General features: G+C 30.7%; 1 protein-coding gene across 1 annotated transcript in view; it reads left to right on the top strand.

Annotated features, from left to right (window-relative positions):
* LOC127719723 (uncharacterized) overlaps positions 1-17913 on the top strand; it is a 164002-nt gene that overhangs the window by 29344 nt on the left and 116745 nt on the right. Inside the window, exons 32-58 of the mRNA XM_052225961.1 lie at positions 505-577; positions 968-1140; positions 1407-1534; positions 1925-2066; positions 2332-2583; positions 3025-3067; positions 3432-3586; positions 3857-3948; positions 5195-5240; positions 6083-6337; positions 6823-6877; positions 7347-7522; positions 8169-8339; positions 8913-9140; positions 9420-9462; positions 10076-10242; positions 10623-10805; positions 11127-11345; positions 11625-11667; positions 12387-12556; positions 13200-13373; positions 13860-14075; positions 14570-14612; positions 15345-15502; positions 15887-16054; positions 16665-16929; positions 17418-17581. Of these exons, the coding sequence (XP_052081921.1) occupies positions 505-577; positions 968-1140; positions 1407-1534; positions 1925-2066; positions 2332-2583; positions 3025-3067; positions 3432-3586; positions 3857-3948; positions 5195-5240; positions 6083-6337; positions 6823-6877; positions 7347-7522; positions 8169-8339; positions 8913-9140; positions 9420-9462; positions 10076-10242; positions 10623-10805; positions 11127-11345; positions 11625-11667; positions 12387-12556; positions 13200-13373; positions 13860-14075; positions 14570-14612; positions 15345-15502; positions 15887-16054; positions 16665-16929; positions 17418-17581 (4002 nt within the window). The remainder of the gene's footprint in view (positions 1-504; positions 578-967; positions 1141-1406; positions 1535-1924; positions 2067-2331; positions 2584-3024; positions 3068-3431; positions 3587-3856; positions 3949-5194; positions 5241-6082; positions 6338-6822; positions 6878-7346; positions 7523-8168; positions 8340-8912; positions 9141-9419; positions 9463-10075; positions 10243-10622; positions 10806-11126; positions 11346-11624; positions 11668-12386; positions 12557-13199; positions 13374-13859; positions 14076-14569; positions 14613-15344; positions 15503-15886; positions 16055-16664; positions 16930-17417; positions 17582-17913) is intronic.

Genomic DNA, 17913 nt, shown 5'->3' with positions numbered 1-17913 from the left:
TCACATTACTGTAAATTCAGAAATTATTGCGTGCATATATTATTGCAATTTTTGAAGAATGGACAAAAATGCGAATTTAATAATTGCGATTTTAGGAAAATCTGCACACAGATATATTATCAGGTATCATAATGCGAGTTCTTATTATTGCGATACACACCCAGGCACATTATTCGCATTAATAAAAACCTCGCAATAATTTCTGAATTTACAGTATATAAAACTGTATTTGTTGACACCTCATTAGCCACAAAACAATTCAATGGAATAAAACATGTACCATTTGGTAACTAGGATGTTGTTGTCTTTCTACAGTTGATCAATATCATATATTAAAAAAATACATGTACACGTAAAACAATACCCATTAAAAAGTTTGAAAAATGGTTGCAGTTCTGCAAGCATAGGTGGTAGAAAAAAATTAAAGTTGAAATATTTTAAAATAAACTGGTAAATAGCAGAAGTTTTGCAGTTTTCTCTAATATATGACAATTAAATTGACAGGTATAGAGAAAATAATAAATACTGGTATTATCTTCCCCATACCAGTTATTGGTGATCTGGAAATTGTAGTCTTGTAAGTATTTTTTTATTCATATTTAAAATTAAAAATAACGATAATAAAAATTAAGCTTTGGAACTCAGACAGATATACCATGGAATCTAAAGGCCGGAAAATGTGGAAATATGTTTTTGTTTTTGCCTAAATTGATTTGATTTTTTTACGAAGGAGAGGAATGATTTATATGAAAATTGTCATAAAATGAAGCCTAAATAACCAAGAAAACGATGTTTTGCCCTATGACCTTACATTTGATCCTGAATGTTAGATCATTACCCACTAGAGTACAATAACAGATTGATATCTATGGTAGATATTTTTTTGTAATAGTAAAGAATTAGAAATACTTTGTTTTGATGAAGTAAAAAGAAGTATAATTACAATGTAATTTTCATATATATGTAGCTTAAAGATAGAGAAGACAGACTTGGAAACTGTTGCAACATTTGGAGGTGGTCTCTGTGAACCAGGATCTTACCCTGACGAAGAAAATTGTTTGGTTACAGTCAACCTCCTGGATCAAGCTGTTTTACCATTGCCAATATGTTATCCTAATGGAAGTTACTCATGGCCTGACAGTAAGTGACCTTAATATGTTATCTTAAAGGAAGTTACTCGTGGCCTGAAAGTAAGTGACCTTTAAGTAAATGTTAACGAGAAAGTAAAAATATGTGGATAATGAAATATCGCTCTTGTGGATAATACCTCGTAAAATTTGGGATTGAAATTTTATTTTGAGTTACAAGAATAAATGGTCAACTTATTTTACACTGAACCAGTGCATTAACAGTTCAGTCATGTGTCCTTTTTCAGACTTATATATTGTACTATTTTATAATTGCAGTAAACTGGGCAACATACTTTAGTAAGGAAGCTGTCCTGGAAAGACTGAAACAGGCTGGCAAAAAGGCAGCTAAGCAGTTGGCAGGCAATCTAGCTGAAGAAGCATTGGCTGCTCTTGGTTTACCTGCAGTAAGTATTTTTTTAAAGAAAAAAATATTTCAGTTTGATATGCCAACTTTTTCTATATTGTTTAAGATAGATTTTTTTATCTGTAAATTTCCTGTAATTCATCCAAATTATAGAAAATTGAAATAAGTAGATGTGCTTATAATAGAGATACAAGACTTTATAAGAATAGCTAGAGTTTATTGCTGGTAAAAAGTTAAAAAAAATGTGAAGTGAACCTTCATAAAAAGTTATCAATGTTTAAAATGGAATTTCATAGATATTACAACTCAGTTGACCTAAACTTAAATATACCACAGTTATGTGTAAGCAATTTTGTTTTCCTCAATCAAATTTCAGGATTAGCTAGGCTATTTCTCTCCAGTATAATATACGTATATATCTTTTTTTTAGGATTTACTTTCTGCGACAGGACCTTGTCCCAGACCAGAAAATATGACATTGGCTATACTGAAAGGAAAGATGATTGAAGCAGATCTAAGCACCACTGGTACAAGACTTGCTCTGAATGACAGATATGAACTGTATGATAGAAGTAAGAAAATCTGAATATTAATTCCTTGATATACTGATTGTTGTGACAGTTTATTTGTTTGTCATAATATTTTGTCTGTCCACACTTTGTTTTTTTCAATTCTTAAACCAGTTACTAGATTTCAATGAATTTTTCATACATCCTCTTCAAATGGATATTTTAGCTGTGCATAAAAGTTGAATTTGAAGTTGTATATTTTTTCCTTATCATGTCTGATAAAAATCAATGCTCCATACCAAAATGCAATGTTTCTTTATTTTTTCAGGCTGTTACATAGCACTTATCAACAAAACCCTGACTCTTCCTGCTATAACTAACCCCACACTGAAGAAACATCTGTACTACCAAATGTCTCCAAACTGTATGCGATTTGATGCCTGTGCTGATGTTACCATCAAGGCCATAGACTACACCAAAGCATTGAAAGCCTACGTAGAACTGGATCCCTGTCACTTCATCCTTTATGCTGGTTTTGAGAAATGGGAACGGCAGTTTATTCTGATTTCTTATGAATGGGGTATGTTGTGATAATGTTGTATTGATACACAGTGAAGAAATATACTTCAAAGAAATTTACGAAAATGTTTTTTTTTAGACCATGGCTTTTTCAGAGCGTGATGCACCACACACTCATCCCTTATTTTCTTAACTAAGGGAATGTCTGTATTTAAGGACAACACAAAAGTGTTTTTTTGAACATTAACAGGATGGTTTGCTGGAGTAAGCTTAATTTAAAACTGTTAATGGTCAGTAACAATATTTGTATACTAAGAAGATTGAGACTAGATAAAATCCAGTTTAATTTTTTATTATATCTAGTATTCTCTTAAAATTTCAGATTTTTACAATTTGATTTCAGATAATTTTTATTATATGATTTAAGATGCTCGTGCATATACAATAATTAACAATTTATTTACACATCAAAAATTTTAATATAATAATTTATTTTTTTCAGGAAAAGAAGAAGTACTTGAAATAACACCTGAGATAAAGGTGATGTAAGTATTTATTCAATTTATTTTCTGTGTGCTTTTGGGGTTTATAAATTCTAAAACATGCACTTCTCCTTATTTATTTAAAGATGGTAGGCGACACCCATTTTCTTTTAAAAATTCACACATTTTAGATAAAACGTTTTTTAAGAGCACTAGTACTCCCTGTCTCCAGAACACATTTGGAGATACATTGTTCCCCAAAACAATTTTAAAAGTTGGTATGTTTGATTTGTTCAAAAATCCCTTCCCAAGTAGTTTAAGTTCAATGTAATAATTAGCATGTGCTTTTTAGTATTTAGTTTTCATAGAATATTTTTAATGTATTTAAAAAAAATAGAAGTGAAAAGTAATGACATTTCTGTTGCAGGATAAAGATAGATCGTGACGCTGACGTAAAGAAAGTATTCATTGTGAACTTTGGACTCAGGATTTGTATTGCAGGAGACTGTGTCATTGACGAGTATTTCGTACAAGATTATGAAGTTCCCATTCCTCTTTGTAATGAGAATTTCACATTACCAGGTTAGTCACATGATCACAATGACAGATGGGACATGGGAGTAAATACAATTTATTTCATATACAACAGAAAAGGGAGAAAAAATTAAAAGAAAGTTAATTTATTAACCATAACAGTAAAACATCAATAGATTTCGAAGATATTTTATATAAGGGAACTTTTACTCAGTTTGTAATTAGATAAGAAGTAAGAAAATGTGACACTACATCATTAAATATGAAAACCTTCAGACATTTTATCATTTGTTTTCATGTTTTGTTTTTGTTTTTTAGGTGGTGGAGCATTGGCAGACTTTGCTAAAACTTTGGGAGGAGCTATTACAGCTGAGGCATTTGACCTCATTCTCAGGTTGTTAAAATTAGATGTAAGTAGTATACACCAACTATGTCCTGTATTGAAAGAAATAGAACATTTTCCTATAACTTTTTAGCATCACGAAAGAACTTATATGTTTGACATCATGGAGCAAAAGCAGTTTTTTTTGGCTTTGGTCATTTGGTCATTTCATCATTCCATTGAATTGATAGCAGCAAAATCTATACGGGTAAACATAGGTGATCTTTTACATCAATAAAAAATGAAATGTGCTATAAAAACATAAAATTTGTCTTTATGGATATTAAATTGCCTTTTAGATTCATGTTTGTCGAGCCTGCGACTTTTGTTGCAAAAGCGAGACATAGCGATCCTACATTTTGTCGACGGCGGCGGCGGTTGGGTCCACAAATATTCTCTCTGTGGTTAAAGTTTTTGAAATTTTAATAACTTTCTTAAACTATCCTGGATTTCTACCAAACTTGGACAGGAGCTTGTTTATGATCATAAGATAGTATCCAGAAGTAAATTTTGTAAAAAAAAAAATTGTTTATCCGTATTTTACTTATAAATAGACTTAGTTTTTCTGCCAGTTAACATTACATTCACTTTGTGGTTAAAGTTTTTAAAATTTTAATAACTTTCTTAAACTATCCTGGATTTGTACCAAACTTGGACAGAAGCTTGTTTATGATCAAAAGCTAGTATCTATAAGAAAATTTTGTAAAAATTTATTTCCTGTTTTTCTGTATATTACTTAAAAATGGACTTAGTTTTTCTTCCAGTTAACATTACATACAGTCTGCAGTTAAAGTTTTTAAAACATTTATTAGATTCATAAACCATCTTGGATTTTTACCAAACTTGGACAGAAGCTTCATACAATCAAAAGATAGTATCTAGAGGAAAATTTTCAATAAATTTTTCCCCATTTTTGTTGAGCCTGCGACTAACAGCAAAAGTAGGCGAGACACTGGGTTCCATGGAACCCTTACGAATTTTTAACTCTAAAGATATCTTATCAATAAGCTTTATATATTTAGAAATACAAGTGTATTACTGTGGATTCAATTATTTTGTGGTTACCAATTTTCATGGATTGAGGAAAATTTGTATTTTTATGGTTTTGCCAAAATCTGAATATAAGCCTATAAAATTGTGTACTACGTAAAACTTTTAAATTAATATTTACCCACAAGATCCATGAAAATTGGTTCCCCAAGAATAATAATGAATCCACAGTATAGCTTCTGATGAAATTTGAAGCAACTTTTTTTTTCCATTTTTTGTTTTAGACGATATTCCAGAAAGGAAGCTGTACAGTACCTCCAGGACCAACAAGTAGGCATAGTAACCATTTTGTTTTGTTGATGTTTTACAACATTAAATGCCATACAAGTAAATGGCTGGGACATAAAATGTCACCAATGTTCTTCATACCATCCTCCTGTCATTTTGAAATCAAGCAGGTTTTTTTTCATTCTGCCTGGTGCTATTTCTGATTTTTTGGTAAATTTATGAATAATTATGACTTTCTGATTGAGTTTGCTGATCGATCAGGTCAATTGACTTTTGGCAGAATCATGATTTTGATTGGCATTAAAAAATAATTCAACACTATTTTTTTCTAATTTTTATGTCACATTGACTGAAATTAAGATAAAGGTGTTTTATGGGAATTGAAACAAAATAAGGATGTTCATGGCTTGTACAAAAAATTCTTAATATACTGTAACAATTTAATAGTTGACTAACAACAGAATGGGGGGAAGGTAGTAACTTTTAGTTTAAGGTGGTACCTAACACTACAGGGAGATAACTCTGTAAAAATTAGCTAAACGTTTTAATCACGTTGTATTGTTAAGGAAATATTAAGCTTCTCAATGATCAAAGTTAGTGTTTGTCAAACTGCTATATAACCAATGAAATTTTTCTGATAAAGTGGTTGGTTCAAATTTTTTGAAATTTTTATATTTTTGTCAAAGGGTCAAAGTAAACATTTTGTCAAAATTTTATGAAAATTAAATGAGCCAGATTAATATTAGTCAAGGTGTTGGGTACCACCTTAAGTTACCTACCAAGTTTTCATTGAACCTTCTTTTGAATACATATACATATATGTTACATTATTGCTCAACTTTAGGGTTTCTTTAAATTGTAAAAACAATTTTCCATTGATCTAGACTGTCCATGGAATATTGATGTAAAATCATATCTACCAGCTTCTGTGAAACATCTTGTAACCTGTGAGATGCCCGATAACTGTTTTGGATTGGACTGTTGTATAGATGTTAAGTTTACATTACCACCAGCTTTGGGAGGCAGAGTGATAGCTTATTCTGTTCGTTTCTGGTTCAAAATGAGTCCTTGTGACTTCACCATTGATGTTGGATTTGGAACCTGGACCTACAAGAAGACTCTCTTTGAATATGCTTGGGGTAAGATTTATTCAGCTAGCTTATTTCCTTACTATGGTATTGAAAATGTGTATGTGTTTATAGTGAAAAAATATTATGCCTTACTCAGGGAAAAAACATGTTTAGACTTTAGGCAAGAACATATCTAGACTTAGGGCAAGATCATATCTAGATTAGGGCAAGATCATATCAAGACTTAGGGCAAGAACATGTCTAGACTTAGGGCAAGATCATATCAAGACATAGGGCAAGAACATGTCTAGACTAAGGATAAGTACATAACTAGACTAAGAAAAAACATATATCTAAACTCTGGGCAAGAACCATGTTATATTGTGAGTGAGCTTGTCCTTTCTACAAATCAAAATGATGATCTGTTTGATGTTTTTGATATAAACTTATGTTATTATTCTGTCTTTATTTTTTCATATGTAAAAAATCATCACAGTTTTATATACTTGTTCAAAATATGTAGATTAATATAAATATTTCATAATGTTTCATAGGTACACAGAAAGAACTTACCATTGGTGGTGGTGATCCAGCACCTGTTAAAATTCTGTAAGTACTTTGTATAAAACACTATGATTAGTAAAAATGTACCATTAAAGTAAATCACAGCATGACATTTTAGTATTTGTACATTTTGCATACTTTACCTGTAATAGGGTTTTTTGAAGGTTTGTTCATGAAACAGCCCAGACATAATTTCAAGTGTCATCAGCTATACCATAGAGCTAAATGAATATTTTTGGGAGAGTTGTGCCCTTGAAAATGTAGAACAAATTTGGAAAATCAACATTATGAATGCTCATGTTCTGATGTTTCATGAACAAATTATGTGAGAGGGTTGCATCAGCAATATCTCAGTTGAGATAGAAAGTAAGCATGTATCCATTATATTTTTCGGAGAGTTATGCTCCTTTGAAATAATAGTGATATGGAGAAAAAAAAGTATATCAGTGGATGATATTAGCTTCTCTGTGGCTATCTTGGTTTATTTTAAACCAACATATCTATCTATTGTCAGGTACACCATAAGTAAAATGGGAGGAGGAGAAGGATTCATCGTTGATACTATAGTGACAATCTGCATTCCATTTGATGACAACGAGCCATTCTGTGCACCCACACCTGATGGATTCCACTTACTGAAGAGCCAACAAGTTCCTCTCTGTTCCAGAAACTTAACCAATATCCTCAGTAGTAAGTTATCATAGATTTGATTGGTATTTTAGTTTATAATCAATTTAGAATCCATTGTCACCTCTTTTTCATTTATATTCATATACTGATAACCAAATAGTTTTCGCAAGCGATTTAATTTTTCATCATTCGTGAGAAGAAAACTAAATTGGATACATTTAAATATATAACAATTGGGTCTTCCCGTATATAGAGACATGAAAAAAATAAGAAAACCATGAAAATAAATCGCTGTGAAGTCGGCTGAAAAGGGATAGACCTGACAATGGTTTACAGTATATAATTCATCATGATCTTAATCATTATTTTACCCCACTCTAAAAGAATTGGATATATTGAAATCGTCCAACAAGCAATTCTGTTACGCTTTTAATCAACAGAATGATTTCATTGTTGGTTAGCATCTTGACAGTGATGAGTTGTAACATGTGATCACTTTTTGGATCTTTCAGAGTCCTTATTCCTGTTTGCCCATACCATAATTTTCATCACACTTTTCTCAGAGGTGATATACCAAAAGTTTTGTCTATTAAATTGATTTAGAAAAATAAAGAAATTCTTAAAGAAATTAACTTTCTGTGTTTAATAAGCATATCAAGATTGAAGATATGTTAAATTCCATGATTTTCATTCTTCTTTTTTTTAGATGTTTCGTTCTCTCAATTGGCAAAGGATATTGGGTATGAGGCAGGACAACAGCTGGCCCAGGGCGCTGTACAATATCTTCTAGAACAGGTTGGGCTAACAGATTTCTTCAAAACAAAATGTGATCGTAAACGTGGTATCTATGACCCTAGTGTAGTGGGATGGAATAATAGTAAGTTAAATCAATTTATTTATAGATATAAAATAAGGAGATGTGGTGTGATTGCCAATGAAACAAATTTCCATCAGAGACCAAATAAAAACTTTTTATGAATGCTTTAATAGTTATTTTGCATTTGTCTTTTACTATGTGAATAATTTAGCTAGCTAAACCTCCCACTTGTATGACAGTTGTTTAAAATTCCATTATATTGATAAAATATCAATACAACCTCTTAAACAATTCACCTAATCAGAATCAGAAGGACTTTGGGGTTAATTTCATTGTTCATACTTAAAAATGAAATAATGCCAGGTCATTGGTTGAATTTCCTTATTCCTTATGGAAGGAAAGGGTATTCTGGTTTACCTTTGTTCGTCTGTCTGTTCCATGAAACAATAAAAGAGTACCATTAGTGTCCCACAGAACATCATGTTTGTCTACTAGATTTTTAACCAAAAACAGTGGTTTGGTCGCATTTAAAATATTACCCAGAATGCTTCAGATTCTGAAATAGATTTTTCGTTGTACCTTTTTAAGCTTTTGATGGATGATATTTATAATTGGTTAACATTTTCTTTACAGTGTGTCCATTAAGTATTTCCAAGCTGCCTGAAATTGATGGGCCAATGACATGTATGATTACCGAAACCTGTAGTGGTATAGAGTGTTGTGCTGAGATACCATTCATTGGGCTGACCATTCACCCTTATTTCCTGATCAACACATGTGAATATAGTATATCATTTGGTATCAACAATATGGGTGTGAATCTGTCTTTGTTCGAAGGTGGAATTGACAGTTACGAATGGGGTATGTATCTGCAAGATGAATTATTTAATAACATGTCATTATATTTTAGTCATTTTTTTAACCCATTAAAACAAATTGTTATGGAATTCTACAGTTTTTAAGAAAATTGTTATCACTTATAAAAATTAGATTTCATTAATTGCTTTGATTTTTTTAATCAATTTAAATCATAAAAACTTAATTAAAATCATGATCAGTAGGCCTTTTATAAATTTCATTACCTTTGATCTGTTTTCTTGTATTTATATCATATTATGAATTGCTAATATTTACTTTCAGGAAAACCTTGGGTGCTAAATATTGAAGATATTGTCAAGATAACGTAAGTATTGCAAAGATAAGATAAATATAACTCTATTTTATGCATTTTAAAAGACATTAAGGTTTTTTTATGAGGTTTATATCCTGCGTAGAATATTGAATTATACAGTCCAATGCAATATTGAGACCAACATGTATATCTTATAAATATTTCATGATCTAATCCTGGTCAGTCAAGATCACCAATACTTGCAATATATACTGTCTGGAATAACAATTATCCAATAGAGATGTTTTCTTTTCAAAAGCATTTAATTGGTTGTCATAAAGTGATCCATTTTGTTTTCAATTTTGTTTTCAATTTATTGATATATATAAGCATGTATAAAGGATTCCAGAACTTGATTAAAACAAAAAGTTACTGGATGTTACCTTATGTGGACTACAATTGTCCTTCATTGGTTAGGTAAATATATAGTGTGTATAAGTTTTTGAGGGGGGTTATGTTTTCAATTATATTGTATGAATTAAACATTTATGAATCCCAGCAATTCAAAATGGCTGCCCAAGACAGTTGTGGATTAAATGGTGAATTTTAGACAATGAAAAAAGTTGATACATAAACATTGCAAAAGAATTATAAGTTTATCAAGAATTCAATGACATTTTTACAGACTTATAATGAAGAAACCACCTAATGAGAAGAAATTTATTGTGGATTTAACTGCCAGTGTATGTTTTGATGACACCGCACCAGACCAATGCTTAACCTTTCCAATGATGAGTGGAAGTGAAATTCCTCAACCATTCTGTGACATGACAGCTACAATGAGTTTGTCCAGTAAGTCATAAGCCTAAATTACAGGAGTCGGTTTCACAAAAAAAACTTACAAGATTAATTGTAAGTATACTGAATTGTTCATGACATACGTGGTATCTTAGTCGTAAGTGTTTTTGTGAAACCGACTCCAGAATAGTTATTTATGTTTCTGTGTAATGATTTGTGTTTTTATAACTTCACTGAATACATTTAGAGCATGAAATGTTACCACTAGGTATACTCAATTTGTGACAGTATATCACATGATTTACATCCACTTAGTTAAGAATACTAAGTATACTTCTCTATGATTTACTGTTAAATTAAGCTGCATATTTGTTGTTGGAAATAAATTTGAAATTTAAAAAAAAATTGAAGAAAACATTAATATTTTTCTGCAGATTTCTCAGCCATTAACTGGGGAGCTCAGTTAGGAATAAACCTGACAGACTTCGCTGGAATATTGGCTAAGAATGTTGCCCAGCTATTGCTACAACAGCTTGGCCTGGATGAGATGATGGATGATCCAGGATGCTCCCGTAATGCTGATCAATATCAACCTGCAGTATATGGATGGAAAAACAGTAAGTCTAGTTTACAGATACTTAATATTTTTACTTAAATATTGAAACATTATAGGGAGCCATTCTTTTTTACAAGAGAGGCAAATTTATTCAATTTGTTTTGCAAATTTAACTCAGAAATTTAGACTTTTTTAGAATTGTTTTTTTTTATTATATACAGCTATTTTTCTTTTGTATGAAAATTTACAAACTCACATTATACAGGTAATGAGAAAATGATTTAAAAAAAAATTAAATGTATTAAAAAAGAAAAAAAATAGAATAAAGGTTAAAATAATAATTTCTTGTGATGAAATTAATAAAACTATGTTTTTGTTTTAGCCTGTCCCTTGGACATAATAAGTCCTCCTAACATAACGGTACCTATGAACTGTTATATACCAGACTATTGTACTGGACTAGATTGTTGTTTCTATTACGACTACCTGGATATCTCGTTACATGCTTACCTGTATATTGATACCTGTAGTTACATCATTCGAGGTGGAATCGAGAAACTTACCTTTGAATATAAAATCTTAGATTTTGGTGATTTATGGGGTAAGTTACGTATACTGCAGCGATTATATTTTAAGTTTGATAAAAGATAAGCTTGTCAATTGTCAATTTTGTTTGGTCATTTGCCATTTAAAAAGGTTGCAGACAAAAATTAAATATAAGCTAGCAATTTATTTTGTGTGACGTGAATTAAAATTATGAAATAAAATTGTAAAATTCTGATCTTCTGTTAAAGGTAAGTATAATTTGGCAATATTTTTATTAGTGGTCAAATATTAACCTTATTTTCAATACATAACTAGCTTTTTCTTATTACAACAGGCAAAGAAATTGTTGTTCCACTGCAGAATGTGATCAAAATAAGGTAAGTTGTCATTTTTTATTTTATGTCATAGCAAAATTTTTTTAATTTGAAAAACAAATGTTCGGTTGACAACAGCACATGTTACCCATGAAATACATATAAAGCTTACTATATATTCTAATGGATGAACCCAGCCCTCCCCCCAATCAGTAACAACTTTTAAATGACCCTGAGTATAGACATGTTGTGAATAAATTCAGAGACAACAAACACACTGGCAAGATTTATGATGTGGGAAAATCACATCAAAATCTGATGGAGTTCACTTGTTTTGTGATGACACAACCCTTCTCTTTTATCCTATTCAGTGGAAGAACAAAAGGTTTTTCTAAAGTTGGTTAAACAGAGATAGCTGGGCTAAAATATTTGAAAGAAATATAAAGACACTGAAAATAGAAAACAAGGTTCTAATAATTGTGAGCTGGATATGACTCTAAATGAGAAGAGTACTCTGATGACAAACATGATGGAATTGAAGCCAAAATTGTCCAATCAGAATTGATATTAGAATACTTTGATGACATATATCAAGAACAAGTATTTATATGTACATCCAAAAAAATCTCACAAAATATGTTTCAAGTAATTTAGAATGATGAAAAAAAAAGCAAAAATAAACAACAGAAGGAAATAAAATAAGTGGACACTTAATAACATGAGATTTTATGAAAATACAATGTAATCTTTCTTTATAAGATATTAAAACATTCTGTTAATAGATTTACGGTTGACCAGTTATTGTTCGAGAAGAAGTTAATTGTGGATATGTCCATGTCTATTTGTTTGGATGTGAACACAGAGTGTCAATTCAACTTTGACATCTTGGTACAACAGAAATTTCCACAACCGCTTTGTGATCTGGACATGAGTGGATGGACAGGCGATACGAGTATGTTTATTATTCGATATAATTTCCCATAATACACATACACAGGGTATATTTACAATACAAAAAGCTGGAACAACAGTTGTATAATTTTGTGGTTGACATGGAGCTATGTATGATAATTGTGCCAGTAAAACATTCCTTACAATACGAGCTCACACTTAAGACATTGTATAACAATGCAAAGACCCTAGCAAAAACTTTTTTTTCTTTCTTTTCAAAATGGAAGATGATGCTATGAATAAAGAGAGATATGAGGTATTCATCAATGGGACAGAAACCGAAAGACACACAAATAGCATAATTCATTTTATTTTGAAGTTGGGAACATTATTATAAAATATTCAGACAGTATTAGACTTGAGTTTTGTTGTTTGTTGATGCATCTTAAACATTAGAGGTTAGGTCTTCCTTTTGGAGATGAACATTAAACTTTGATCAAACCATGATGCCCTGGCATTGTAATTTACATTTATACCAACTGAGCAAAAGAAGTACTCAATCTGTGCAGTTGATGTAGGCAAGCACTATTACATATAAGTATTAAATGTCTTTACAGTAGAGAATTGTTTCTGCATGTCTGTGCACATAGACTACATGATTACATGAACTACTTAAAGATTAAAAAATATATTTTTCATTTTAGACTCTCTGGTTGACTGGGTCAAGGACAAAGGTTTAGAAGCAGGGCAGTCTTTATCCACAGCTCTCGCCAACAAATTATTTGATGATTTTGGACTGACCCAGTTCTTGTACAACCCTTCTTGTGACAGATTTGAAGGAATTTATTCTGGAGCAGTGGATGGCTGGAAGGCTGATGGTAGGATGAAAAAAAATATTGAATTTTAGAAAAAATGTGTTTGTATGATTGAGTGAATCTTAAAATACAATGAAGTCTTATAATCTTATTAATAACTGTCACTCAATGAACACATCAGTCTCAATACAAAAAGAAAACATATAAAATATTTGTATCTGGTAAAAATATTGCAGAAAACAGAAATGTGTTACCAAAAGAAGCATTTGGTCTTCTTTAAAAAGATGTCACTGTTTGAACAGAAAATTTCTTAGGTAGTGAAAGTTAGTAAAATGCTTATCATGTATTGAGGTGTTAAATGAATTGCAGTAATTTAAACTAATTGAGTAACAAGCATATATTTAAATGACATTTGTTATAATTTCATTCACACCATATAAGTTACATGAAATATTTAAAAATCAAAAGAAATGGAATTATTGGTAACTATGAATAGTAAGAGTCATTGAGACAGTAACCAAGCAACACATGATATTCTTTTATTTATAGCTTGCCCAAAATCTGCCGATATGACTTTACCAAAGATCAGAGGAACAGTCAGTTGTTATGTACCAGATTATTGTACGGGTATTGATTGTTGTGTGGATGTAGGAAAGATCGGCAAATCGTTCCGTATTTACGCCTTGTTAGATGCTTGTAACTGGAAGCTGAGTATCGGTATAGAGAAACGAGCCTTTAATTTCACCATTATAGATTACGAATGGGGTATGTATGTTCGGAAAGAAAATTAGAATAATTGAATTGTTTAATAGTCAAGATTGAATAGTAGTATTTCAGATTCATTGTTTCACAGTAGAATCAATGAATTCTTTTCCATTTGTTATGTTAAAGAATTGTCATTTTAGGAAATTTCACATATTGTGATTTAAATTTGGAAAACATTATTGGTTTGATCAATTGTAATATTAAGTAAAGCAGAGAATGTTATGCTAAATGAGACTTTCATTATTAGAAATATACATGTAATAAAATATAATAATCATTAATTAAAATCTTTTAATTTCCTTGAAAAAATACACCAATGTTTTGGGGCTATTTTAAATATTTTTATTTTAAACTAACAGATGCTAGTTTGGGTTGAAATATTTATATCAAAGAATTGCTAATTATATTTTGCAACTTTGTGATACCACCAAGCAGGTTCATAGAGACTTTAATAAAGTTATTATTTATATTTTACATACATTGTATATTTTCAGGAGAGAAAAAGACAATGTCAATATTACAAGTCCTCAAAATGGAGTAAGTATACTTTATGATCCATACTCAAGACCAATAGTCAATTGTTTTTATAAATAGGTACTCTATTTCTCAACCAAATTTGGATTGATTAATTCATTTTTATTTGCTTGAACTGCCAGTGGCAAATATTTCATGCATATTCAGGCCGAAAACAAATTAACAATAAACCCAATAGGTATGTAAATTTTGTTAAGATTAATGAAGAGTTGGAAAATTTGGTATGCTACAGGCAGTAATTGTGCCTTGTGTTAGACTGACTAATGACTTTACATCCTTTGACATGCCATAACTTACTTTGTTAATTTTTCTGCTGGTTTTAATATTTTTCATAATTTATAGAATACATACTGTCTTTGAGCATTAGGTGAAATTTTTGATATAACTGACTGTTTCCTCAATCATACTTAAGCTTCTCCAGATGTCAAAGATTTCTGTATTTTATTGGTATATTGGAAATTTTGTAGATGTCAGTCATAAATATGAACTTGCCATAAATAAGGGTTGTCTAACAAGAAACTATTATAGGATTCTGCTTTAAGGGTTTTCCTGAGAAGATGGATGAAATAATAATCAGATTTTCCTGAGGATATTGAAATAAGGGTGACTGAAAGATTTGACTCTGAAATTATGTATGGATGGTTATATTATATCAAAGGGGATATTTTAAACTATATGCTTTTGTGGTTAACACAGTGTTGTTAAAAGATAACTAATAATCGTTATACTTTACAGGTACACAATTCATGACTTGCAGGCTGAGAAGAAATACATGTTAAACATGAACTTAAGTGTATGTTTTGAGGAGAGTGGACCATGTTTGGTTTCTGTACCAGTATTTGAAAACACCAAACTCCCTAAACTGGGTTGTGATTGGACACAAACAAGCCTTGGTAAGTTACAAAAAAGATATTCATGGTCAAATAGTACACTGTGAAGTGGTGAAAATATTCTTGTTCCTTATGTAATAGTCTGACTAAAACTCATTTAAAAATGTTATTGTGTTGATTTCAGATGTCTGATATTCTCTGTTAAATTTGTTCACAACTTTTCTAGACACAGCAACTTGTTTGACATACAGTATAGAGACTTTTTTTTTATTGTTGAAGACCATATGTTGACCTCTAGATGCATATGTCTTTTGAATTTTTTGTGATGTTGGGTTCCTATTTCATTAAGGTATACCCCACATCTCCTTTTTATGATTTTTTTCTGAACATATGATAATACTGGTTTGAAATTAAAGAAAATGTTTAAACTCTCTTATTATTTTTCAGATTTCTCATTAAGTGACTTTAAAGCTCAGAATGGTATTGTTGGAGCTGTTAAGGGCCTAGTTCGTGACAAAATGCTAGAAGCTCTGGGATTAACACCATATTTGAAGAATCCATCTTGTAGCAGGACAGTCGCTCCATTTGCTGGATCTGTAAACGGATGGACCAACAGTATGTATACATTTAAAATATCATTTGATGCAAACAAAATGAAATATACTTATAAAAGAGAGGTGGGACCAAAGGAACATTCAAACTCCTAAGTCAAAGAAAAACGGACAACGCCATGGCTAAAAAAGAAGAAAACGATGAAAAGACGAACAACAGTATATAAAACACAATTGAAAACTAAAGACTGAGCAAAATAAAACCCACCAAAAACTGGGGGTGATCTCAAAGTTGTTTTTAATAAATAGCTGGAATTTTAAATGCCACTTGAAAAGAGGGTATGTTTGCCTTATAACAGGATACCTATGGATTTCTTAAGAAGTTATTGTAAGGGTTCTTTAACATGCAGAGAGGATGACACTATCACTTCACAATGCATTCCAGAATGTTTCATAATATCAAGGCAAATCTAACATAGTATTTTTTTTCTCAACAATAATTTTTCCTTGATTTTCCTTTTTATTTAGCCTTAATACCTCCTCTTAATACAGTATAATATCTGTTCCAAAGGAAACAATTCGTTCACAGTGGGTTTTTTATGTTTTTTTATGTTTTTTCATGTTTTTTGTCTATACAAATTCAATCATCAATCGTGTTTCATTTCTATTTTCAGAGTGCAATGTGACCTTGCCAATACAGTTACAAGCAATAAGTTCCAGTATACCACTGACTTGTAGCATCATGGACACATGTACTGGGGTTACATGCTGTTTAGATATAACTGACTTTGATCTTGCTGTTAATTTTTATATCAGTTTGGATGCTTGTAATTATGAGTTTTCAGTTGGAATAGAAAATTTACCATACAACAAGAAATTGTTGAATTATGATTTTGGAACAGAGGAAATTATAAGTCTGTCTGATGTTGTTCGATTGACGTGAGTTTTTTATTTTGTAGCTTAAATTTTTTATGGTAAAAAAGATTTGATTTTTTCTTTATATGTTAATTTATCTGTCTGTTTTTTCATACTTTTAAAAGTTTTAAAATTGGTTAGTATTGGTTCAGTTTGGAAAAAGAACATATATATATAAAAATAAGACGTAGTATGATTGGTCACTTTGTCAAAGTACAAATCATATAAAGAGATCCTTAATCTCTTTTGTTTGATATTCCTTATTTCATTTACAGTTTTTTATTTCTTTTGTTTTTTTTACCATAAAGTTGTCAACATATTGCTCATATTCATCCTTACACATCCTCATTTAAAGGCTCTCTAGAAAAGAATATAAATGATGTAAAAGTAATATTCAGAGAATGAGTACTTTTTCTAGTACATCTTATGTATGGTAGTATTTTATCAGGGTATTTACTACCTGTCACTGTATCTGTTTTTTTCTGAAAATTATTGATTTCTTTCATTTACAGGTTTAAGATTGATGATCTGAAGACAGAAAAGATGTTTTTATTAAATGCTGGAGTCTCATTATGTGTGGATAATAAACAGTCATGTCTTTATACAGTGGAGCTTATGAAAGATATACTGCTGCCAAAACCTTTATGTAATCTAGAGACTAAAATCTCTTTAGCCAGTAAGTAAATCTGTTGACAATATATAACCTATATGTAATCTAGAGACTAAAATCTCTTTAGCTAGTAAGTAAATCTGTTGACAATACTTTTGCTCTATATGGCCAAATCCAAAAGAAGATGTTTTCTGCAGTCTGCATACAATCATATGACTCTATATGGCCAAATCCAAAAGAAGATGTTTGCTGCAGTCTGCATACAATCCTATGGTTCTATATGACCAAATCCAAAAGAAGATGTTTGCTGCAGTCTGCATACAATCCTTTGGCTCTATATGGCCAAATCCAAAAGAAGATGTTTGCTGCAGTCTGCATACAATCCTATGGCTCTGTAT

This window comes from Mytilus californianus, unplaced genomic scaffold, assembly GCF_021869535.1.
Source record: "Mytilus californianus isolate M0D057914Y unplaced genomic scaffold, xbMytCali1.0.p SCAF_11, whole genome shotgun sequence".
NCBI classification, from domain to species: Eukaryota; Metazoa; Mollusca; class Bivalvia; order Mytilida; family Mytilidae; genus Mytilus; species Mytilus californianus.
Note: the sequence above shows the minus strand (reverse complement) of the source record. Positions and strands in the feature narration are given on the sequence as shown.